Source organism: Excalfactoria chinensis, chromosome 2 (assembly GCF_039878825.1).
Source record: "Excalfactoria chinensis isolate bCotChi1 chromosome 2, bCotChi1.hap2, whole genome shotgun sequence".
In the NCBI taxonomy this organism is placed as follows: Eukaryota; Metazoa; Chordata; class Aves; order Galliformes; family Phasianidae; genus Excalfactoria; species Excalfactoria chinensis.
Window position 1 is genome coordinate 88839079 of NC_092826.1, and position 24861 is coordinate 88863939.

Sequence of the window (24861 nt, forward strand, 5' to 3'; positions counted from 1 at the left end):
TAAAGGTAATACCATCTCTCAGACTTCTTGCACCTGGAAACGACATCTAAATGACCATAAGCTCCCTACTATAGGGATTGGCTGATCTGTAACTATGTAACAACTTATGGGCGGCTCCTGAATAGTCCAAATGCAGCTCTCACAATAAGATTACATCATGTAATTGGCAGCAGTGTTGTCTAGCACCAGGGCAGCTTGCTCCTGCAAATCCCCAGCTGCAGGGGATTAATGAGAGTGACTTTGCTCAGCCAACCTGAATCACAGCTGCACACCCAAGCTTTGAATGGGAGCGGGGTTGCTGGATCACCGGTGAGCTGCTGCCACATCCCACTGCCAACCATGCCACGGCTTTCTTGGGAGCAGAGAGGAGTGCTGTGTGTTTTGTGGCTCTTTTCCATTGGCAGATTTCAGCAAGCTGCTTGTAGATTCAGGAGTTTGTCTACCTTACACTCCGTAGCCTCCCAAGATTACTGTGGAACAGATACTAATGTTGTTTAAATATGCGGAGACAACCTTACAGCAGTAAAATCATCAGTCTGAGTATGAAAATACTCAGCCAAGTCATCCTTAAGAAGCATTTTAAATATTCATTAAAGCTAGAACGCTCATGGTAGGGTAACATATTTAAGAGATCTTTATCTAAGCATATTTCTAACTTAAGTAAATGAACTGCAGAACTTCTCCTTTACCTTCCTAGAAGTTAGACACGTATTTTCAAAATTCCTCATCTACCACTTTTAAGAAACACTTCCCCACAAAACTATACTTAGCACCCTAGTGCTTTCACTCCAGCAGTTACATTAAGTTGATATCCATAGCATTTACTGTTGTTCATGCTATAGATTCAAATACAGAGGCCTGATTAAATTCTGATGACCTTTTCGAATAGAAGACTGGGAAAAACATCTGCCTCTTGATGGAAGCCATCTGGTACTACCAGACATGAAGTCAAGCATTTTAACATAGCATATTCCTTAGCATTATACTTACTTAAGAGAACTGCAAGTTCTTCCCTTAACGTTCTCATTACCCACCATCTCAGATTTTAACTTGCACCTATCTAAGATTGATGAGTGCAGTTATTTTCTAAAGTTTTTGTCTCCATGCATTCAAGGTAACCAGGAACAATAATTATATAGATTTCATTTGTTATTCTCCCCACTGAGATTTTTCTCTGCACAATTACAGGTGCAAAGAAAATAACAAAATAGTTTCTATGAAAGGAGAGACTGCTAAAGCTTCCTGAGATTGACAATAATGCATAAGATGCAGGATACACACTTTGTTCAAGAGATGAGAGTTAACAGCATCAGAGCTGACAAGATGAGATAAGTTCTTACTTTGCTCCTTGCCTATAACACCATCATTCTAGCCCTGTTTAGCTATGCATTGTAAGATTTAGAAGTCACTAAATTCTTAGATGCATCAAGCCTGCCAGTGAAGGATCAAATATCTTCTATCCTTGTCCATCCAAGGAGGATGGACTGGATAAATACGATGTCAAAATATAATAAAAGCTGTATGGTAGCCCAGCGTTCAAAAACTGACAGGTATTCAGAAAGCTGCATGACCTTAAATGTGTATTTGATGTAGGAGATTAGCCAGCAAAAGGAAAGCAAAGTAATCAAAGGACTGAAATATTTGCAGGGCAAACAAAGCCATATCATTTTTATGACATGGTTCTGCTCCACTGCTAAGATTCTCATATCCACGTACAGTAAGAGGTAATTCAGTATCAGTAAACATAGTTTGTTTAACAGAGGTCATTGTAGAATGCAGGGCAAGATTTTGTTCAGGGAGTCTGGAGATAATTTACAGTACTTTCTGGTTTCCTTAGAGAGGTTATTTGTTATGGCAGGGAAAATAAATGTATTGCATGAATATGAAGCTGGTCCCTAATGCTTCATATTATGCTGTGAGGGTTATTACCCATTCACTGGTAATTTGCCCAGGGACTGATAACATGGCAAATACTGTTGATCTTGGTGATGGGAGAGGGCATACATTCAGCAGCTTTGCAGATGATACAAAGCTGGGAGAAGCGGGTAGGAGGACAGATACTTGAATACTGAGTGGCAGTCCAAGGGATTTTGGCAAACTGAAAAAATCAGCAGGCAGGAACTTCATTACATTCAAGAAAAGGAAGTCCAAAAAAAGGAAATGCAAAGTCCTGACCCAAGGCAGGAACTAGGATAGACTGCTCTTTAAGGCTCTTTAAAGCAGTTCTACAGTAAAGGCATTGGTGACCTGGTGGACACCGAGCTGACCATGTACCAGCAAGTGTACTTTTGTAGTAAAGGATGCAACAGCATCTTGGGCTGCATTAAGAAGAGCACTGCCAGCAGACTGAGGAAGGCAAACATCCTTCTATGCTCCATCAGACAGGGTGTGCTGGTACAAGAGAACCTCTATGGATAGAGACATACTGGAGAACTGGCAGCAAAAGGCCACTATATGGGGAACTGTTGATCACAGCCTGAACCTCTGATTAACTACCTGAGGCCAGCAATGAGTCAGCTGCAGGCGCACAGGTGAAGGTAATTCAGCTGTGCTACTGGAAGGGGTGGAGCTTGGCTCCACCTCTCCCAGATCTCATTTAAGGGAGGATCTCTTTCTTTGGTGATTGCTCCTGTGTGGAGTTCATGGTAAGCCTTCAACATTGGTGAGTATTTCCCATTTATTGTAGATTATCTTTCTATCACAATAATCTTTCATACAAAACATTTGCATAACTTCTGTGTATCTACTGACTGTATAACTGGCACAGCCACAAGCAGTACTTATTAAATGATTTGGAGCATATGTCACATCAGAGGAGGTTGAGAGAGCTGAGACTGCTCAACGTTGCAAAAGATTCCAGATGGATCACTGGAGTTGTGTTTATGGGTGGAGAGAGAGATGGATAAACAAAGGCAGATTCGTGGCAGTGGTGTCCTCTGCCAAGGCAAGAGGCAATGAACGCAGACAGAAGTACAGCTGTTTTCACTGTGAGGGTGACTGAATGTTAGAAAAAGTAACCAAGAGTGGCTGTAGATTCTCTATCCTTGGAGATTCTCAAAATCCAGCTGGAAGTGCTGCTGAGCACCCTGCTAATCTTCCTGCTTTGAGCTAGGGGGGTGGGATTAATGATCTTCTGTCATGGTTTTGCAATTTTCAAAGACCCACTGTCTCCTTAATTACTATTTCAGTCTTTTTCTGACCATCATGGTTAATGCACTTGGTGTTATAGGGATTTTCTAGACTTAGAAGTCTACAAAGGGTTTTGCAAAAGGGATGTTCTCCTGCTCTTCAAGGATTTCTCCTTTCCTTTGCACTCCTTAATGGGAGTGCTGCCTTGAGGCTATCATCAGCCTGCTTGCTCTGAAGCAGAACATTATCAGTTCACCCCAAAAGGAAGAAGCCTGGATTGAATCTAAAACCATTAGCCAGAAAAGAAGTGAGAGGAAATGCTGCAAACCAGAACTTGCTGCTGGAGCTACAAGGTGAGCTACATCAAGTCTACTGGCCTCATTACCATCCACTGGTGATGTTAAATTCAGTTTGTATGTACAATGTACAGATATATGATTTGGATGTGTTTCTACAGTGCTGATAATTTTTATTTTATATTAGGAAGAAACAACACTGACCAGTCATCCTAGTGAGAATTGTACTGGAAAGGAAGTATTCCTAGTATTGGAAAGGAAGGAACTGTAAAGCAAAAGGAAAGCAGCTCCCCTCTTATGACACAATTTCACAGCATGCACATGTCAGTGTTGAAAATTAAGAAGTTGACCACCTAGGCATTAGTCCAAGGCTGCTATTCCCAATAAAAAGAACAGCTGGGTCACACATAACTTGTGTTCAGCATTCTGTTTTAACTCCAGTGTTCAATGCATGGCTTTATTCTCTACTTCACTGTATTCAAATCCATTACCTATTATAATAACAAATGTTCTTGTAATTAAATCACTTCAATAAGAGCAATGAAGTATTTATCATCTCCTTACATGCTTCAGGAAAGAGTACTTACACAAACACTTTCTTATTTTCTTTGTTCCAAGCAAGAGCTCTGGAGCAGGAGGAGAATTAATAATCACCATTCTCCTAAGCAGTACCCAAATACCTTAACCAGGAAACCAAACTATACATCTCGCAGTTCTTCCATCTCGTTTATAAATGCCTTCCAACCTCTGCAACAAATGAGTTGGGGACAATACAGTCAACAGCCTCTTTTAGGAAGTGTTTAAGGAACGTTTGGACACTGAGTTGAGGGACGTGGTTTAGTGAGAGCTATTGGTGATAGGCAGTCGGTTGGACTGAATAATTTCACAGGTCTTTTCCAACCTCTATGATTCTATAACCTCACAGCAGTATTCTCGCAGCTCAGCTATCTTGTGAAGTTCACAGCAGTGTCTTGCAGGCCAAATTCACTACTAGCTCATACAATCCTCATTTCAAGGTACCCCAACCAGCATGCTAGGGGGGAAATCCTGCTATTTCGAGTTTATGCTGTAGGCTGTGTCCTTTCGGGGCTTTCCTGTTCGCGTTGGTTTCTTCCTGCCCAAATCCCGGCTGTCAACGAGCAAGCCGAGAGCTCAATGGCAGCGACCTCTCGTAAAGGGCGCTGACCGCGGCGGTTCTGCGGCGTCCGACCCGACAGTAGAACTACAACCCCCAGCACGCCTCGCTCACGCAGCCCGCCCTCCAGCGACGGCTCCTGGCGGGAGGGCGGCCGCGCAGATAGGCAGCCGGAGCAGGAGAGGGCGCTCGCTAACCCGGAAACGCGTTTGAAGCCGGGGAAGGGCGGTGCGCAGGGCTCTGCCCAGCCTCTCCTCTCCCCCTGTTCTCACTCCTGCGGAGCCGCGCGGCTGTGCCTTTAAGCTCGGCCGGGCGCGCGGCGTATCGCGCCTGCGCAGTGGGGTCGGCACCGGCGGTGGCTGTTGTGGCGCCCCGTGCCCCGCAGCGGCAGGCCGCGGCCCACTGCCAGGCCGGTGGCGGCCGCGCGGGTGTCACCATAGCGACCTGCCCCGGCGGGATGGAGGGGCCGGCCGAGAAGGGCGGCGGGAGCGCCTCGGAAGGCCCCGCGGTGCTGATCGCGGAGATCCGGGCGCCGGGCCCGCGGCCGCTGCGGTTGCTGGAGTGGAAGGTGTCGGTGGGGGCGGCGGTGCAGATCGGGTCCGTGCTGGCGCTCTGCGCTCCGCTGCCGCCGGCCCCGCGCCCCACCGCAGCCTCTCCGGGCTCTGGCGCGAGTCCCCGGCCCCAGCGCTCCGGCACCGAGCGCAAGCTGAAGGCGGAACGGCCCGGCGTAGTGCGGGAGCTGTGCGTGCGGCCCGGACAAGTCATCGCGCCCGGGTGAGTGCAGCACCTCGGAACGGGCGCAGCGGCCGGCGCTGCCCTGAGGGCGGCCCTGTGGCGGGTGGTGCCGGCGGGGAGCGGACGGCGTGCCGCGCTTCGCTGGTCGCAGGTGTTGACCGGGATTTCCCCTCACGACGAGCGGTGCGCGGCGTAAAGCAGTGGCTTCTTCCGCTCGGTGCGTGCCTCGCTGCTAGTAGGACGAGACTGTTCACGTGAAGTCCTGTGCTGAAACACCTGTGGGAAGCTGTCGCTCTAGGGGAGGCTGTGGGAGCTTAGGGTAGGCGAAATTGTTTCCAACCCAGTGTTCCAGAACGGAGTCCTTCTGTGCTGACTTCATGCACGAGATCTAAACGTCTTCGCTCCAGGGTTCTATGAAAGCGGCTTTTGCCAGCAAACCTGCCCAGAAATACCGTGGTTTAGTTTGGCAACTCGCTCTTTAGTCAGCATAAAACTCTAGAATCAGTGGGGTTGTTTATTGCTTGTTTGGAGAGATTTTATGTGACAAACAGCGCTGCAGCAAAGTGTTGGAGCTGTTGGACACAGTGCAGATACCATCAGAAGCCTAAATGCTGTCAACATTATATGTGTCTCAGTGTGTAAATCTTCACATGTATCAACCACGTTCTGTAATTCAAACTTGTGAAGGGCAAAGGGTTTATTGAGAGAGGTTTTCTAGTTTAACAACAGCTCTGTCTGTAATATTGTGTATTGGTCAACTTTTAATTTCTTAAATGGCTAACAGCTAGATAGGGCCTCTCAGATTTCTAGGTTAAACTGGGCTAATAGCTTGCTACCCTGCACTTCAAGCAGTTTTGTGTTTTTTTTTTTCCCTTGGCAGGAAACCATCGAAACCCTCTACTTCCTCTGTTTTATGACACCAAGTTATTTTCTTTTATTGCAGTTCTCTTGGTTGCTGGGTGGGTGCAGCCAGGCCTAAGCTTTCTTGGTTGAAAAATCGCCAGCAGATACGCAACATCTGTATAAAGAGATGCTCTCAGAGATTCAGGAAAAAACTATTTTATTATCAGTCAGCAGTATAAGATTATGCGGAGGAGATGAAGTTGTATTTTTCTTGCTGCAGAAAGCATTATTCTTTCTGAGATAAGGTTGTGTCTTTCCGCTCGTGCTACATCAGCATTCAGCTGTTACATCTGGTGCAAGATGAGTGATCTCTTAATATGTGATTTAGTGCAGCGTGCCATAAATGCTGGGTCAGAATGAAAATGTGTGTAAATGTATCTTAAAATAGTGTGTGTGAGGTGAAAATCGTCTTGATAGCGCTGAGGGGACAGAGAGATAAAGTTTTGTGTTGTATCTTACGTTTGCTAAGCACTTTGAGGGGAAAAAATGAAACCCAGTGTAAATTAAGAATAAAATAAAACATGGCTCTGTTATGGCAGCATTACAGGTTTAGCTTTGTGGGGTAAACTTTTTGGGATTTGAATGCACCAATTCTTAGGCAGTGCTTGTGTTGAATCGTTTAATCTTAATTCACTATAATTAGCAAGTGCTTGCTTTGAAACAGAATATGAATACTGTTTTTTATTGCTGTTGTCCCTAGCTTCCGAAAAGAATTGTCTTAAACTGACAAGAGCTGGTTGTTAGTACTGACCTTTGCTAAAATGTTCTGGAATTCTGAATTTTCAGCTTGGTTTCTTACACACCATAATGGTGTTTGCAGGGTAAGCGTAGAAGACAAATTGAAGTGGAGAGGTAGGAAAAGCACGACATGAAGAGAGTAGAGCTGGTGATTTGGAGACATAACTGCATTTGTTCAGTAACTTATAAGGCATCTTAGTAAGCATTTTATCTCTTGCCTGTGGCTTCCCGTTTTGTGGAATGGAAGTAAAAACATTTCACCATCTGTCAGCAATATTTAAATGCACATAAAAGTTGTTCACTATTGAAATATAGTAATTGTTAAGGTAGATAATGTAGTAACATAGCTGAAACTTTTCTGTTGTCTCCAGAGGATATACTTGACTCTTTTCCCCTTCCTAATCCAAGCTATCCAGCTTCCTAGGCGCCATTTGCTGCTCTGAGAAAAGTGGGCTTGGTCAGTTTAACCCCTAATTCTTTGTAAACTGAAGATATGTGCAAATATTTGCCAGTCACTTACACACTGTAGGCATTCTGGCTCAAATATTTTTACTTTAGTTAGAAAGTGAGAATGAAAATTGCATAAATCTTTTTGAGGATAAGCAATGTGACTTGCTGTAAGTTCCCACATTGTTACTTTGGTCAACTTTATTATAATAATGTTTTCTTAGAGCACAAGTTTCTCTCAAGATATGTTTCTAATACTTGTTTGTGGTTGTTTGTGTTTTTGTTTTGGTCACATATGAGCTCAGATAAAAAGCTTTGAGGGTATGAAAGTAAGCATGCAGCACTCAGTTTTCTTGTAGCTTGATTTCCTGCTCCTTGGCATAGGCAGTGGCTTTAGCAGTCATTCCCTTCATTCAGTATGGCCTTCCCTGAAGGCCTTGGTGTGTATTGCACTGGCAGAAGCTGCTGAAATGACTCACCTGGATGCTACAGGGGGAAGCCATATCTATTCCTTGCTCCAGCCTGCCTTATTGGTGTGCAGAGGGCTGCAGGGAGGGGGGTGGCTGGGGTGAAGGTTATAGCCTGGGGCAAGCAGGAGGTGGATGTTGCTTATGTTGGCATACCTGGGCAATCAGATGCTGAGCCAGGGCTTGAGAGACTGTGCATGACCTCCTAGGACTGCAAATAGCAGGGATGACAGCAAGCAGGTAATGGAAGGTCTTTGATGTTAACAAAGCAAAATTTTCATGGGTGGCAGGAGCAACAAGTGTCATAAAGTGCCGCACTACTCTGTGTATAATTAATACTAGTTACTCATCAGAGTTAATTGTTTGGAAGCCATGACTGGTGTGTCAGGATTCTGGACTGGATCAATATTTTGTTTTATGTGAATATTAACATTAAGTGTTTCTAGGATGAAACAGTTGTCCCCATTTAGGTTCTAATAATGAGATAAACTGCTGAAATTCTCTTGTGTAGTTCACTTTTGCAGAATCTTCCAAAAGCTTTATTACCTGTACATTTAGGTTAAATATCTTTCTGTCTGAAATAGCTGTAGTAGCAAGAACTTGAATTCTTTTACAGAACATAAAATATATGAGAGCTATAATCAAAGTCTTAATGTGTTGAATTCCAGTCAAAGCTTATTTTCTAAGAGCTGGGAATATGTTCTTTAAAACTGTACATTATTGTGTTGCTCCGTGGTTGTATTTTATTTACAGTATCACCCTTTGTTTACCTAATGTCACAAAACCTCAGGGCTTCGTTTAGCACCCAACACAAGGTGGACGTTTAAGGTAGGCCTCAGTACCATTCATCTTGGAGTCTTCAGGAGGAATAAAATACTGATCAACTGCAGGTTTTGAAGTAATGACTCTTGTAATAAAATACAGAAAGAATGACGTGCTGTTTCACTTAAACACAGATGTTTTCACAGTATCCTGTCAAATATTGAAGGAGCTTCTTAGAATCTGCAGAAGTTGCCAAATACTGAGGACTGTTGAATAATACTTAGCAATCTCTATTTACTGTATCTCTTACCTACTTCCTTTTTATATTTGGATGCATTCTGTTTTTATAAGAAGTTATGGTATGCATCTTTCCAGCCTGTTTCCTGTTCATGCTTGTATTTTTTCTTTCGTATATGAGTGCTGATGGTAAGAAAGCTGCTTTTAATGTATCTGTTGGGTGTTTGAATTTGATTTGAAAAGGGTTCAAGCTCCAAGTAATTTTCATTCCTTCATGGCTTTCTTCTTCTCTTCCTAGTCATCTGGCACCCTAACAAGCACCTGTTCTAAGTAGCAGTGTGTAAGGGCTAAGTACCCTGTGAGAAGGTTAACTTCTCTTTTCTTTATGTGACCATCTATTTTCACAAAACTGCCAGGATCTTCATTATCGGGAGGAACGAATCTACCCGCTCAGCAGAGTTTGGTTGGAATCAGACATGTTCAGAAGTAACTAATAGAGAGGCGAAGCAGTGTAGTGTGGCTGTAGAAGCCTTGTGTGTGTCATTCTGTTCAGCGAGGCTTCCTTAGATCTGGGTTTCGTAATTGCTTCCAACTTACAGGAGGGATGGCTGGAAGGAATGTGCCTCCAGCTTTCACATGTCTGGGTGTTAGAAGCCATGCAGCTAAAGCTGGTCTGATCTCCTGCTTTGCTTTTCATCCTTCCCACCCAATCTTCTGCTAAATAACCCAGACTGATCAATGCCTTCATTCTAGCTTGGTTGCCTCAATAGTAAAGCAGTGTGGGGAAAGGCAGCACATAATTATGCTTTTAGCAGTAGCTGGCATTTAGGTCAGATCACATTGGTTGTAGTTGTTATAGGGATTAAATTATGAGGTGAAATCAAGAAATAACATTATTGAGGTTACGTATTTCCCATGCTGCATTCTGTATAATTGTATTTAGTAATGAATTGCTTTTATCCTTAACAGATTTTCTCCCGAAGTGGTGTATTTCCTGTTGTCAGAGTTCTTGCTATAAGTTGGGTGTCTTACTTAAGCTCAAGGACTTTGCCAGTACATGTGGAATCCAATGGGCCAGCGGTGACATAGCTCACTGAACTGTTTATGCATTTTATTGTAGATACATTCCAGCATGACAGGAAGAAACTTTTACTTTAGTCATCTGATGGTACTGAAAAACCAGATTTAGGGTGTCTGGGCTCATGTTGGTTGATTTGTACAAGATGTCATTCATTGGAATTGTCAACATCCAGAAGGAGTTTTTCCACTTTGTACATAACAGTGTAAAACTTTGCAGTATACTGTGTAGGTTACTTCTAGCGGATAAAGGGGACGTAGCTTAAATGTGATCTCTGAATGGAGAAAGTGGTCAGAATTTGGAAGATAATATAACATTCTTTGTTAATAAATGCAAGGTTGGAAGGATCATAAGAAATCTGGTATGTTGGTGTGATATGTGGGGAAGTTGTGTGCCTTTACCTACAGGAGTGGAGAGCTTGAGAAGGAATGTGCCTCAAAAGAATATAAAGGGATTGGTGATGGGAAAGCCCAGGACTGTTACTGCTTGGCTTTGCAGCAGCTCTCCTATGACTTAATGTTGTTGGGTAACTGATGGGAAAGTCATTGTGTGGTTCAAGAAACCCCTACTTCTCATCCATAGTATTTTTCATCAGTTATTCAAGGACTCTGTCTGCTTCTTGGCAGATATTTTTGGGAGTTTTTCTTTAAAAAAACATCATGGTTAAATATCTAAGGAATTAATCCTTCATGGTCATCCTTCACCTTCAAGGTGATTAAGGCTTTGAAATGTTCATGCTATGAAACCAGAGTCCTCTTATAACAGAAGCTATGGTTATTTGTTACAGTAAATTGGCTTTAGGACCATTTGAGGTGGTGCAAAATGCTGCAGCCACATACCACAAAGTGGTGCTCTGGTGTTTAAAAACATCAGTTTCTCAAAATTTGTGGGTAAATTAACCTGTAGAAGCAGGCTTTAAGTTAAGTTTGCTTGATTGCCATTCTTGTCCTATGACAGCTAAAATGCTGCTCACAAACTGTGGTGTAGATCGGTTGGATGATTCAATAACACTGGGTATTAATAATCATGAATCTAGCATATTTTCATTTTTACCTATTGACAATTACTTGATGATAATCTCTTGAGCATGCTGCAAAACTGGTAGGGGCAGAGGCTGTTGTTTAGTTGTTTGTAGGAATCTTATTTTGCTGTGGTGGTGCAACTTGGCATCTTCTGATGTTCATTGTTAAGTCATCAAATTGAGGTCAGCAGCTTTAAGTGACAAGTGTGACAACTCAGGGGTTTGTGACTGTTGTGGTACTTCTTTATCCCAAACCGAATGAGGAAATGCACAACTTTTTTGGCTTTTCGTTTATATAAGTGACATACAAGCAGGTTTGAGGCGGTGACTTTATGACATATAAGCTGTCAGTTTTTCCATTTGTGCATCTGACAAATCCCACTGTAAGTATATGGTAATGCTTGATTCCTTTAAAAACACTATTAAGACAAGTAAAAGACTACTAAAAAGACTGTTAGGATGACTGTGGCTTGATTTCCCTGTCATGAAGGTGTTCAGCTAGTGCTGAACAAATAAGCAAGATAAGTACTAGTGGAAGTGACCTGTCTACTGTGGGGAGGCTGTTCAGTAGGGTGAGTTGTTGACACTGCCTCCATCCTCCCTGGGCATTAGCCATTTTTTATAAACACATTGGCATCTTTCCCCATCAGCGACTTTGCAGCCTTTGTTTTTCATTGCTGGAAATGTGTGACTGTGCTGGAAAGACTGATTAAAAACAAAATTTAAAAAGCCTTTAGGAGGGTGCTTTTTATTTGTAGTGACCTTGCTTTAGTAAACTGTTGCAACTGAAAAGTGGCAAATTGGATCACAGGTGAGACAACCTTATGTGCTGATTTTTCCCATTGAAATTAACCTACCTGGAGCTAAAGCTGTAGTTACATTCATTACAGACTTTGTATGGTTTTGTGTTAATGTTAATGACCAGGTCTTAGGATTAGCAGTGGCATTGACCTCCTCTGTTAATGAAAGCGATATGCTCATATTGGGTTTCATGAAAGCTTTCCTTCCACCAAGCTTTTTCAATCAGCAGCATGAGAAAACAGGTACTTTTAAAGGGCTTATATTAGAAACAGACAAGATGTACAAGTTAGGTAGTGCTGTGAGAACCTTGATGGGCACAGGGCTATCACGTGCATCCTGATGCCATTAGTAAGTGTTCGTCTCTGACCATGATTGTTGCAATAAAAGTAAACTTTTGTTGCAGTTGCACATTTATTGCCTCTGTTTCTGATGTACAAACACACCTGGAAAGAATTTGAACAAGAGTTTCCTTATTTCACAGAATCACTTCAGTTGCATTATATATATGTGTTAAAATATATATGTACGTATGCATATTATATATATGTAATAGCATGGATAGTCCATATTGCTGTCTTGTTGCAGTCCTTCAGTTATCTGGGTGATATTGGGATGACATAACCCCTTTGCCCCTATCACACTTGAACATTTTACATTCACAGCCCAGTTGCTCTTCCCCAGTGCCTGGCTTGCTCATTAACTGTCACAGCTCTGCAAATCTGGAAAAAGGTTCTTTGGAAGGGGGCTGTATTTTCTCTGACAGTTTTCCTTTGAGTATTATTGCTTAATTAGCTTGTGGTCTCTGCTTATCACCAAGTGGTTCCCGAAGAAGTTCTCTGGGAAAAAGCAAGGTGCTGTTAATACTGCCAGCAATAGAATGTATATTCATTCTTTAAATTTAGAGGGGATTAACTTCTCCTGCAGAAGTGGAGTAGGGAGCAGCTGTGTTCTTTCAGCAGGTTTCAGTCATGAGCTGGGAAAGAAAAGAAGCAGAAACCCAAACCCCTTTTTGGTGTATGCAGCCATTTAAGATAGATATGCAGGCTTCTGTTCAGAGCTCTACCTCTGATGATCAACCTGGATCTTGGCTCTTATGTTTTGAGAATCCATCAACTAAATAGTAAAAGGAATGTTTCCAGATCTGAACTTCACAAAAGCCGATTTACTTGATTTCTACAGTATGCTTTTAGCAAATCTACTTTTTAGTGTACATTTACAATATACGCTAAAACATAGGTGGTTAAGTATTTAAATGTGCTTAAGCCTTAGTAGAGTTCAGGTCTTCTTTCTACAGCATTTTGTAACATATGTTGTTAGTTTGTGTTTGTTTTCCTCTGGGAGGAGTCTGCTTAAGATCCTGACAGCTGTACTTGGAAGCTTTCTCAGCTCAGTTGTACAGTGCTACTAAGTTCTCTGGTGCTCCAGAGTTCTTCCTCTGTCCTTTGGCTTAGATTGCTCTCAGGTACTTTTTAACTTTAGTGAGCATCAGAAAATTAGCTGTTCTGGTCACGTTTAAGTGTGCAAGGACAGAGCTGGTATTTACTGGTGTTGGTGATGCTTAGAAAAACTATCAATGAATAATTTAGAAGTCTCTACTCTGAGATCATAAGTTTAACATGAACAGGAACTTTTGCATGTCCTAATTTAAATCGCACCTCAGCTCAGAATGATACCAGCCCCTAGTTTGCATGTCTGGAGGATGATGTTAGAACAGATGCAAGGTACAGAATGCCTGAAGGTGCTTCTGCTTTCCAAGGTGGCCTAAAGTGGCTTTTTCTCTGAGCTATTGAAAACAATTAAATGGGGTACTCGGTTACAATTATAGTCTAGTCGGCCATTATAAACTTTCATGCACATTTCTGAGTCTTCAGTTGATTTTGGAGGGTTTTCTTGGACTGTTTCAGTGTCTGTGTAATTCAGGTTCATGCTCTGAGCACAGGGTAAAGATGATCAGTTCTAGCTTTCTCCTTAGTGTGAGCCTGACTAAGGCAGATGAAAAAGGAACTTCAGAGATGAACCAAGGTAAAGGAGAACAAAGCAAGCATGTTTGTAAAAGTGAGATGAAGGGAAGAAGAGTCAAATGATTAAGTAGTGTGTACTTGGGGAGGTGAGAGGAGAACTAATTAAACAATCCAAGAAATGCCTATAAAGAAGGCTCACTCTTCTTTTGTGTTCTTGTGAATACGGATTGACTGCTTGTGTTCTATGAAATATATACTTTACTTGAAAAGTGGAGGTCTGAAATGGTTGCAGAGGAAGAGAAGATGTAATTTCCAAGCAGATGATGGGCCCCCATGCAGAGGGATCTGATCTGCCCTTTTGTAAATGAAAACACTAGCAGTAGGGTGATGGACGAAGAATTTTATTTAAGTACTCCTGATCTGAATCTAGTTTCCAAAGAGGGGGGAAAAATCCCTGTATGTGCATCTACTGCGGTTTTATTAGCAGCTGTCAGTCTCCTGGTCGCTAAGAAACTAACAACATACTGGAAGCAAGCCATTGCACGTGTCATTTGAAAGGAGAATTAATTCTTGGAATTGTCAAATGCACAGCACTCAAATTTATGAATGAGAAATTTGAACAAAGTTGAAAGTTTTTTTTTCACGGTGCTACTGTCTTGCTGCAGTGCGCATCTGAAACCAAAGGGAAAACACCATCATCAATTCTGAGTGAAAGACCTTGCTTTTTTTTTATTTTTTTATTATTATTTTTTTTCTCCTGTTCCGTGTTTTTGAAAAATTAAGAGGGATGCAGCAGTGGTGGTCATGGAGTTGGGGAACCTTTGTGGTATCTGAGCTAAATATGGCTGTTACACTTAATCCTTTAGGCTTTTTAAAAACTCTGTTGAAGACAGCGGGTGGAGTATCTTGTAATGTCTGTTCAGGTACTCAGGAGAGTTACAGAAGCATAGCAAAACACTTCTGTGAAAAGATGGAAATAATTTATGAACCTTCTGTGACACAAGAAAATCATAAACCAGGATAAAATCAATATAGAAAAGTTTATGTATTTGATTTTCAATAACATGTTAATGGACAGTTGTACCTAACTGAATATAACCCCTTTCTGTTCAAATAAGGCTTCTGTCCCTTGTTTTCCTCCACTGAGTCCAAAAGCATGTATCTGGCTTTCAGTCTTCATTCAGTAATCTAAGTATCTGAAGTCAACATGCAATAAGCTGGATGCCTGTTTCTCTTTTCCAGGGGTGTCTTGGTGAGACTGGAAGGATGTAGCCATCCAGTGGTTATGAAAGGTTTATGTGCAGAATGTGGCCAGGACTTGACTCAGTAAGTATTACAGCTCCTTTTCTTTTAAGCTTATTCTTGCTTGTGATTAGGGATTGAAACTCTTCCTTCTGTTATTTACTTTGCTTCGATGTTCTGATCCTTAGTAGTTGTGAATCATACCCATAAATATACCTGTAAAGTTGTAGTAGTAACTACTAGGGAGAGAGGACAGTATTCATACTGCCTAGCATAAACAGGTTGACTTAATTTTCAAATTTTAGCATAAAGCACTCTTTTTAAAAAGAAAAGAAAGTCTGTTTTGACTATCTAGTGACATTCTTGCTTTGAGTGGCCTGAGTGTGTTAATTCACAGTCATGTTATTATTAGTAGTATAATTATATTTAAAAGTGTATTTCTTATGTGAAAAACAGTGTTTCTTGTGGATAAAAGCAGTATTCAAAGAAATTGGCGAGGTCTGTGCCATTGTTGCAGGCTGCTATAATTTACTTTTACTATTTACCCAAGGCACTTGTTTTGTTATCCTGAAGTACGCTTTCAAAGACGTGACTTATTTATATGTTGCTGTGGTCACAGATGTATTGTTTGGAACTATGTTTACTTGTAACTGTTATAGAGATTCATAACTTGGAATAGGAGTGAACAAGATGCCACGTGGTACTGGAATTACAGTTGTATTTGCATACTTACCATTCTGTTAACTCTCTTTTGGTGAAGATGAATGTGGGGAAACTTACTACCTAAGGGAGAAAATGTGAAGAGTGTAAATGTAAAGGTGTAAATTCTTCATCTTGTGTAGCCTAGTTTGCCTTTTGTATGTCTGCAGCAGCAGGGTTGAGAGACAAGTTGTGTTGATCATGGCTTAATAGACATGATAATTTTATATGTGCAGGTGTAAATAACTTTAAGAAAATATCAATATAATTTACGTGACTGAATGGTAGACTGGATGTTCTAAATGAACACTGCATGCTCATTCCATTTGGAAGGAAATAATTGGTTGGTTGTTTTTTTTTAAATCATTGTCATCATTAAGAATTATATTGGAAATCTTAGGGATTACACAGCCCAGTTAGTGATGGGATATAGCATTAAATGAAAACTTTGTTGTTAATATTTTATAGACAGGTATTTGGCAAAAGAGCAAATCTAACATGAATATAGGATGATAGCAAACAGGACATTCCTCTGAAGGAATATTTGAATTAAGGCTGAAATATAGTGATGTCTAAACGTTGTGTTATTTCATAAGAATCTGTACAAATTTGTGTTTTTCAGTATATTCAGTTTTCTCAATAAAGTCTGCATCAGAGCACATCTCCATCTTACACAAAATTTCTTACACGTTTGAAATGAAGCAGATCTGCTTAGCCTACATCAGAAGGCAGTTAAAAAGCATCAGTGCTTTTCTTGCTTGAAGAGAAGCCAGTACAGACAGTTCGCTATCAGTCTGCTAGGTGTTAACCAGCTGCGCATCCTTTCTGTTACACCGTTTCTTTGCTTGTTCAAGTGGAGCAAGTAACATCTGTCGCTTTTCGGGATTCAGGTAGTGCTTCCAAATGCTGCATTACTGTAGAAACATGTCTGTATGTGACTGTTTCTTTGTCACTGCTTAAAGGCCCCACCACAGATGGAGGATACTATTTTTCTCAGGAACTTGTTTGTAAATTATTTGGTGCTGTGTTCTCATGAAATGAAAACTGGATGAAGTTTAACTTTGGCTGTAGGTACTGCTGCCAATTGCAGAATCACAGAATTGTAGGGGTTGGAAGGGACCTCTAGAGATCATGGAGTCCAACCCCTCTGCCAAAGCAGGTTCGCTACACCAGGTCGCACAGGTAGGCGTCCAGGTGGGTCTTGAATATCTCCAGAGAAGGAGACTCCACCACCTCCCTGGGCAGCCTGTTCCAGTGCTCCGTCACCCTCACCATAAAGAAGTTCTTGCGCACACGCGAAACTTTGCTCTTGATTGGAGAGAGGTACATAAGAGAATCAAAAGGTGCTTATGTCACACCGTACTAAATTTATACAGTAATATTTTAATGTTGATGAGTCAGAAATAAAGTCTTAAAAAATGGTTGTTTACAACAGATTTGTGTTTACTGGAAGCTAGTAATGCTGAAACACTGTGGAGTTTGTTGGTCTGTTTTAAGAAACTGTGTACTTGTACATGCTTGTGTGTAAATGTACTTATTACACATACATATATCCTCCTACATACATGATTTTGAGTGTATGTGTATGATATGTGCATATATAAACATGGGTTCCAACTCAGGATAGTCTGTGGTTCTGTGATACCCCATTCGGTGCCAAAGGAAAATGTGTGTATGTTGGGGTGTTGGTATTTTGAATTTATTTATTTATTTTGGCTACTTCTTTTGAAGCAGCAATTAGATAGATGTTGTTCTGCTACACAGAGTAACTTTGCCTATGATTTGCATTATGATATCATAGTCTGGCTTGGAAGAGTAGGTAATTGTGTGATAAGGGTTTATGAAAAAAGGAAAATGTTTTAGCTGTGAATGGTTTGGTAGCTAACAATTTATTATACTATATACTATATACTATATACTAGTCACATTGATCAAAGCGTAGGTGCTTTCTTCACCTTGGGGTCTTCGTATGTGGCTATATGGAAGCATAACTAATTAAAGTGAATTCTTCTGCAAGGTTTACATGGCGAGCCTCTTCGATATATTTACACGTTGTTCAGTAACTTGAATTAACAATAACTTGAAATTATGGATGAGGCAAAATAGCATTTAATCATACAGTGTTTTGGTACTGCAGGTTGTGCTGTTCAAATTTTAATTCACTTAAATTTTGCTCTCTTTTGGTGCCTCTTTTCTCTTTGTGGTTAGAATACGAAGCAAGAATGGAAAACAGAATGTACCGTTATCCACGGCAACTGTGTCTATGGTTCATAGTGTCCCAGAACTGAAAGTGAGCTCTGAGGTAAGTACGATTGTGCTTTCCATATTCATAATCTTCATTGTAGGTTGACAGTTGAAAAGCTTAATAAAAGCAGTTTCTTCAACATTGTATATACTTATACCAAGTGTTTGGCTCACTTTTGATGGGACACTTTGTGTTGAACATCAGTAGCCCAGAGTTTTTGTGTTTATGCTTGTGCAGATTAATTATATCAGGTTTTATAGCATTTTTTTAGGCCTGTGCGCTGAGAATGTGATGCTTCTGTAATAGCAGATAAAAAAATATCTTACTTAAATATTTGTGTGTCAAAGAGTTGACAATTTGTCGAAAGCTCAGTTTTTACTACTGTGTATTTAAAGTTTGCTGTGTCTTTGAAACCTAGCTTCACCCTGATTAGTCAGGAGCCTTGAAATTGGTCTTAAGAGATGTAGTCAAGATATGTTCTTTAAATCTTACCTCTATCTTAAATTTACTTTGTTATTTTTCAAAGGTTTCACTAAGATGAATTATCCAAACATCCTTGTTCAACTTTCAGATTGTTGAGAGAAAAAGGCATGATTATTTTTAAGATAAATATCCTATTAATCTTTCTTACCAAGTTGATGGTTTACTTCTATTTCTTTACATTGTTGATGCTTGCTCTTTTTTGCATGGCAGTGAGAAGAAATGTGGAGAAGAAAGCAGCTAGAAACGATCCTCATTACAGAGGAGTGTTTCAAAGGGGTTTGTGTTTGACCCCTGCTTCTTCAGAATATCCCGCTTTACTTGTAGTTTATCTGTCTGGTGGTTAGTACTGCAGCTTACCGTTATAAGTGGCTGATGTGAGCACAGTACTTTGAATGTTTACAGATACACAGAGAAGAAGCAAACTTTGCTCAAATTTACAGGAATATAAAGGTTTTACATAGGACTCAGAGCCGCATAGAACTACATTATCCAAATATGTCTGATGGTTTATTCTTTAGGCTTGAGAGTTATGATGGCTTCTGTCATTAGCGGCTTTAATTTAATATTCAACAATGTTGTCAACTGTATTATGTTTGATTGATATGAAATTGCCAAACATAGCAGTCAGATTTTTCAGAACTATTGATGAGCTTCTTGTTTGTATACCTCAGGACTCAGTTTTGGTCTTAAAATGATTTGGTGGATATTTGTTATGTGTAGATAAATGTTGGTTTGAGTTCATCAATTATAAGTTGTCCCTGTCACATGGATCAGGATAGGGATATATATATTTTTTTCTATAGGAAAAGTTGCTGACATGGCTGCCATCTGTACAGCGTTACTTTTATGAAGTGTTCATGCCTTTACAATTGGTTTATAGCAGCATTTCTTCTCAGGTTCACAATATACAGAGGCCAATAATCGTACCTCATTTATTGTAAATTAAGCTTGCTCTATGAATGCTCTGTTACAGCAAGCTGAACAGCTAGGAAGAGAAGATCAACAACGACTACACAGAAATCGGAAACTTGTGCTTATGGTAGATTTGGATCAGACATTGATCCATACTACGGAGCAGCATTGCCAACAGATGTCTAATAAGGTATGTATTTGGTGTTAACTTTCAAACTGAAGTGATGACAGAGGTATTTCTAAGAATATTTAAATGGTGGATCTTCTAAAACAAGAAAATAACAACAGCAATAATAATAAAAATACTGTATGGTTAAATAGATAAAGCTAACTGAAGAACAACAAAAAATGTGAGGAACATGTTCTGTAAAATACACCTTTTTCTCCCGTCTCTGTTTACATTGATAGCTTGCTTTCTTTCATTTGTGTTTCTTTTCATTTTTACGTTGCAGTTACTTTGAGCAAAAAATATTCAGGTAGTTGTTTTTAATGTGAGGATTTCTTCCTCTTCATCTCTAAGACTGAATACGTGATTAGGAGGTGTTCTTTTTCCTCCAAATAATCTTTGTGGCAAAACCTTGCTCTAGCCTACTCATACTGAATTAAAATAGTGGAAGTGATATAAGAGCGTACTTTTTGAATGCTGGTGTTTTTGTTTGGCAGTTTGATAACATAAAACGTGCTTTTTCTTTTAGGGCATATTTCATTTCCAGTTAGGTCGAGGTGAGCCTATGCTGCATACTCGTTTGCGTCCTCACTGTAAGGAATTCCTGGAAAAGATTGCCAAGCTGTATGAGTTGCATGTTTTCACATTTGGCAGCAGACTTTATGCACATACAATTGCAGGTGAGTAGTATATTAGATTTAGCAATGACTCAGTGATCTGACTTGATACACATGATTTATTTCCTTTCGGTGATTGTTTTCAACTATTTGTTCCCTAGTTTTGCACAAGATAATTCCTGTATGCTCCTGCAAGCAGAATTCTCATCTTAGAATTTAGGTGCTGTGTGTGTAATTTCAGCATCAGTCCCTTTTTTCCTCATATCTGATGTGTGGGTTTTTTTGCTTCCCTGAGAAGTTAAAGAATCAGATTGTGGCACAGCAGCTATTGTATTCCAGTTTAGTTAAGAAATCATGCAGTTGGGCTCTAAGAGTGATCTGCAACATCAGTTAAAGATCTAAAACAGCAGTTCCATGAAAATCCACAGTGTGGATCTCCTGTGTGGGAGAAGAAATTTACTGTTTCCCTTAATCCTGGGAAGATTGTCTGCTATATATGAATTAAAACTAATTTTGTTTGTGTTGTGGAACTGATAAGTACTTTTCTAGAGAGAAAAGCACAGATCTAACAGTATTTAAATGTATTATTCTCAAAAACTTGTAAATATTTTCTCCTTGTAAATGTAAAATCAGCATTTAAATTCTGAAGCTTTTAGCAATAATAGTCTGTGGTGTGGGTCATAGTCTGAAATGTTTATTTTTCCAACATTCATCAAAGTTAACTTGTTACGGAATCATGTGGGTTAAGGTAATGAATGTTAGGGGTGTGATCATGTGTTTGAACTTCTTTTTTTTAACTGGGGGAATAAAAAAAGCTTTCATTCCATCCCATAGTGTTCCTTGACAGAATGGCATTATTACCTCAGATTTCCCTTTATTTATCATCTGTAAGACTGATCGTACAGAAGTAGGGTGACTCCAGTCCCTGCCCCCTCTGCCACTCCAGGCACTCACGTAGCCTTCACCCATTGGTTCAGACTGTGACCCTGGAATTCCACTACAGGCGTCAACGAAAAATAACCATTTCTGATCAAGAAAGGAACATTTCAAAGTAGAGCAAACTATTGTAGTTATCTTAGTTCTCAGAAGGAATTGTATAAACTGAGAGCTGCATGCATGTTTAACATGCCATAGAAAATACTTAGAATGACAATATATTTTTGTTACTGGAAAGTGATAGCTGTTTGTCATCTCCTCAAAATAAATATCAGGGGAGAAATGTCCAAGTTGCCACATTTTCACCCTACTCTCCTCCTTAGAGTGTTATTTCTTTTAGTGAAAAAGGACTTCTTGTATACTGAATACTTATATACTGCATCTGGATACCTGCCATGAGAACAGTGTCTGTCTTGAGATGGATTTTGTGCCAAAATTTTTCCATGGCCTAAGTTCCAAGCATGAATATCAAATAAAGTCAGAAATTGTATAGCAGATACCCTTCTGAGCAAGGGAAAAGGAGGAGCTGTAGAGATAGTTAATAATAGTGATTACTCTTATCTGACTGTGGTCCTGTTTTTGCTTATTTTCATCTTTGAGCTAATATTTGGATTACTGTGCAGTCCCCACACTGTCGCAGACTGATGCTTACTGTGTAGCAAACATCTCTGTAGTTGTTGTACTTGAGCTGTTCCATCTGTGCCATAGAGAAGGTAGCAGCAAAATGAGCTAATTAATGTATTGCTGCTTTCAGACATTTTCAGACTTCTCTATGTAACCTGAGCCTGTCTATTCTCATCAAAAGTATTCAAAACAGGAGAGGATTTTTACAATGATGATGGTAGTTTTTGTTGAAACATGTTGGTATGGAGAGACATGATGATAGGACCTCCAGCCCACATGCTCATCACCTAAATTACCAAGGTGCTATAGCAAAGTATGTATGTTAATACATATACAGACCACCTGGGGGCAGTATTGGTTAAGTTATTTCTCACAGGAAACAGTAGACGTTTGGTTTGTGTTTTTTACCATTATTCCCATGCTACATAAGGAAAGGATTTGTATGAAGTCTGTGAGTTTTGAGCTGCTGCTTCCACATCCTGGAGTACTTTTCCCTCAGTTGGAAAGTAGATGATGTATGGTCAGGCCATTTCAGCTGCCCTAACTGTCACCTGCTAGGTGGACTTAGCTGATATTTGTAAATATGGTTTATATCTGCTCAACTAACCCATTCTTAATTTGTCACACTCGCAAAGGAGTTATTTGTATGTTTATGAAGTTTTTTTGGATATTCTAATCTAAAAGATTTTGTAGTATTTTCCTTTGTTATTATTTTGACCACTTGCTACCTAATCTTTTTACTCCCACCTCTGCATAAGAGAAATAAGTCTTTTTAAGAAAGAAGTCAGCTTATACATTGGCTTAAAAGTTAATGCCTTTGAATTTTGGAGGCCACTAGCCAGAAGTGATGATATGTGAAATCACTCTTAAGATTTATAGTGGTATTATAAAGTAGAAGTAAATAGAAGGATTTTATATATATATTTATGTGTGTGTGTGTGTGTGCTTGTGTGTGCTTGTGATTTGTTATTCACTTCTGTGAATTACATGTAGAACTACATACCTCTTACGTGTATGTAATTTCCAGCAATGAAAGATCTCAAATGCTGTTGAAAGATTTGGTCAACAGCTCTACTGTTAATATTAGGAATTGCTGTTCAGCTCAGTCTGTCTTTTAAGATTTGAGACTTGGGAAGTATGAACTGCTTACTTCTGAATCTTGTCTTATGGTGGTCTTTTTTTGTGTTGTGTTATTTGTAAAGTCTCATATACACTTCTGTTTAAGATGTGGAGCAGAGGGCCATGTTTACAGATGAGTTTTATGTAAGTTCATCTAAGATTTAAGATCTCTCACTAAGAAAATCATTCAGACTTATAGTGAGAAGTAGACAGAGTGAGTTAGACAGTTGTACAGAGATTTTATTCCAGTGTAGAAAAAAGATTATAAATATTTAGGGAAACAGACTGTTGAAAATCAAATCCTAAAATTGTTATAACTGTAATGTTACGAACTCGTTTGCGTAGCAAGAAAAGGTCTTGCTATATAAATGCCCACGGATTGTGAAAGAATTGTAACTTCATATATGGAAACTAGTAGGAAACTCAGAAAGCATGATGGTCAACTTTGAACAGAAGTCAAAACAGTAACTATTCTGAAATCTCTGTTCTGCTTTAACAAAAAGGAATCACACCACTACTTTAACAGTTATGCTCAAAAATGGAGTGCATCTATAGACTTCAGTGGGGCTTTCATGTTTTTCTGATCTGGCTTAAATAAGACTGTCAGGAGCAGAACTGCCAGTAATACTTCTAGAACTTGTAGTCTTTGGTTTTAATTATAAACAGTAACAAATCTGTACAAAACTAGGTTATATTTAATGTGAAATTTTTATTTCTTCAGACTCGTGTTTTATTTGGCTTACAATTGTAAACTGAAATTAATGTTTTAAATAACTGTGATCTAGCTGGTCAGCTTCTTGTCTGCCTGCATGTGGAATACCATCTCTAAATAGATTAATGTATATTAATGCATCGCCTTTTTAAAGATTTAAAGTGGATATTAACATTTTATTGGAGAAAACAAGTCATGTATGATGAATAAAACTTTACCATCAGCCTGCCTCCTGTAGCAAAAGGGATGGGAAAGTTGAAGAGAGTACAGAGACGTACCTAATATACGCTGGAAGAAAATTAGAAAGGAAAAAGCCCAGCTTGAACTCAACTTGGCTACTGCAGTGAAAGACAACAAAAGACTTCTTTACAAATGTATTGACAATAAGAGGAGGGCAAAGGAGAATGTCCATCCTTTACTGGATGCAGTGGGGAATGTGACCACTGAGGATAATGGAAAGGCCGAGGTTCTCAATGTCTTCTTTACATCTGTCTTTAGAAGTCAGACCAGGTGTCTGTGGGGCACGTAACCCCCTGACCTGGAAGTCTGCAATGGGGAGCAGAATATCCCCTCCACAATTCAGATGGAGACAGTTAGAGACCAACTCCTAGGTGGAGTTGGTTTGTTGTTTGTTTGGTGGATTGTCACAAGTCAATGAGGCCAGATGGGATTTACCTAAGGGTGTTGAGAGAGCTGGCAGAAGTGGCCAGCCCACTTTTCCACGGTGTTACTGGTCAACTGGGGAAGTCCCAGATGATTGGGGGCATGCCAACAGTACTCCTAGCTACAAGAAGGGTCCTAAGGAGGATACACATGCCTGTCAGCATGACATTGGTGCCAGGGAAGGTTATGGAAGCGATCATCTTGGGTGAGATCACACAGATGTGTGGGACAACCAGGGGACCAGGCCCAGCCAGCATGGGCTTATCAAAGGTGGGTCCTTGCTTGACCAACAGCATCTCCTGTGATTGAGTGGATGATGATGGAAATGCTGTGGGTGTAGTCTTCCTAGACCTCAGCAAACCCTTTCACACTGTCTGTCATAGTGTTCTCCTGGAGAAGCTGTCAGCCCTTTGCCTGGACAGGTATGCTCTTTGCTGGGCAAGGAACTGGCTGGAGGGCCTGGCCCAGAGAGTGGTGGTGAATGGAGTTAAATCCAGCTGGTGACCAGTCACAGGTAGTGTTTCCCAGGGTTTGGTACCTCTTTAATATCTTTAATGTTGATCTGGATGAAGGGATTGAGTGTACCTTCAGTAAGTTTGCAGATGACACCAAGCTGGGAGGAAGTGTTGATCTTCCTGAGGTAGCAAGGCCATACAGAGGGATCTGGACAAGCTGAATATCTGGGCTAAGGCCAGTGGGATGAAGTTCTGCAAGACCAGGTGCTCAGTCCTGC

At 40.3% G+C, this 24861-nt stretch overlaps 1 protein-coding gene across 3 annotated transcripts in view; it reads left to right on the forward strand.

Moving 5' to 3' along the window:
• The first annotated feature begins 2652 nt into the window (after positions 1–2652).
• Positions 2653–24861, forward strand: part of CTDP1 (CTD phosphatase subunit 1) — a 98738-nt gene continuing 76529 nt past the window's right edge. Inside the window, exons 1-5 of one of the 3 annotated variants that reach the window (XM_072328307.1) lie at positions 2653–2662; positions 14953–15036; positions 17860–17953; positions 19353–19481; positions 19987–20137. In XM_072328307.1, the coding sequence (XP_072184408.1) occupies positions 14996–15036; positions 17860–17953; positions 19353–19481; positions 19987–20137 (415 nt within the window). In that variant the 5' untranslated portion in view covers positions 2653–2662; positions 14953–14995. Of the gene's footprint in view, positions 2663–4851; positions 5335–5544; positions 5615–14952; positions 15037–17859; positions 17954–19352; positions 19482–19986; positions 20138–24861 lie in introns of those variants that run through there. The other 2 variants (XM_072328306.1, XM_072328308.1) reach the window with 2 other exon arrangements.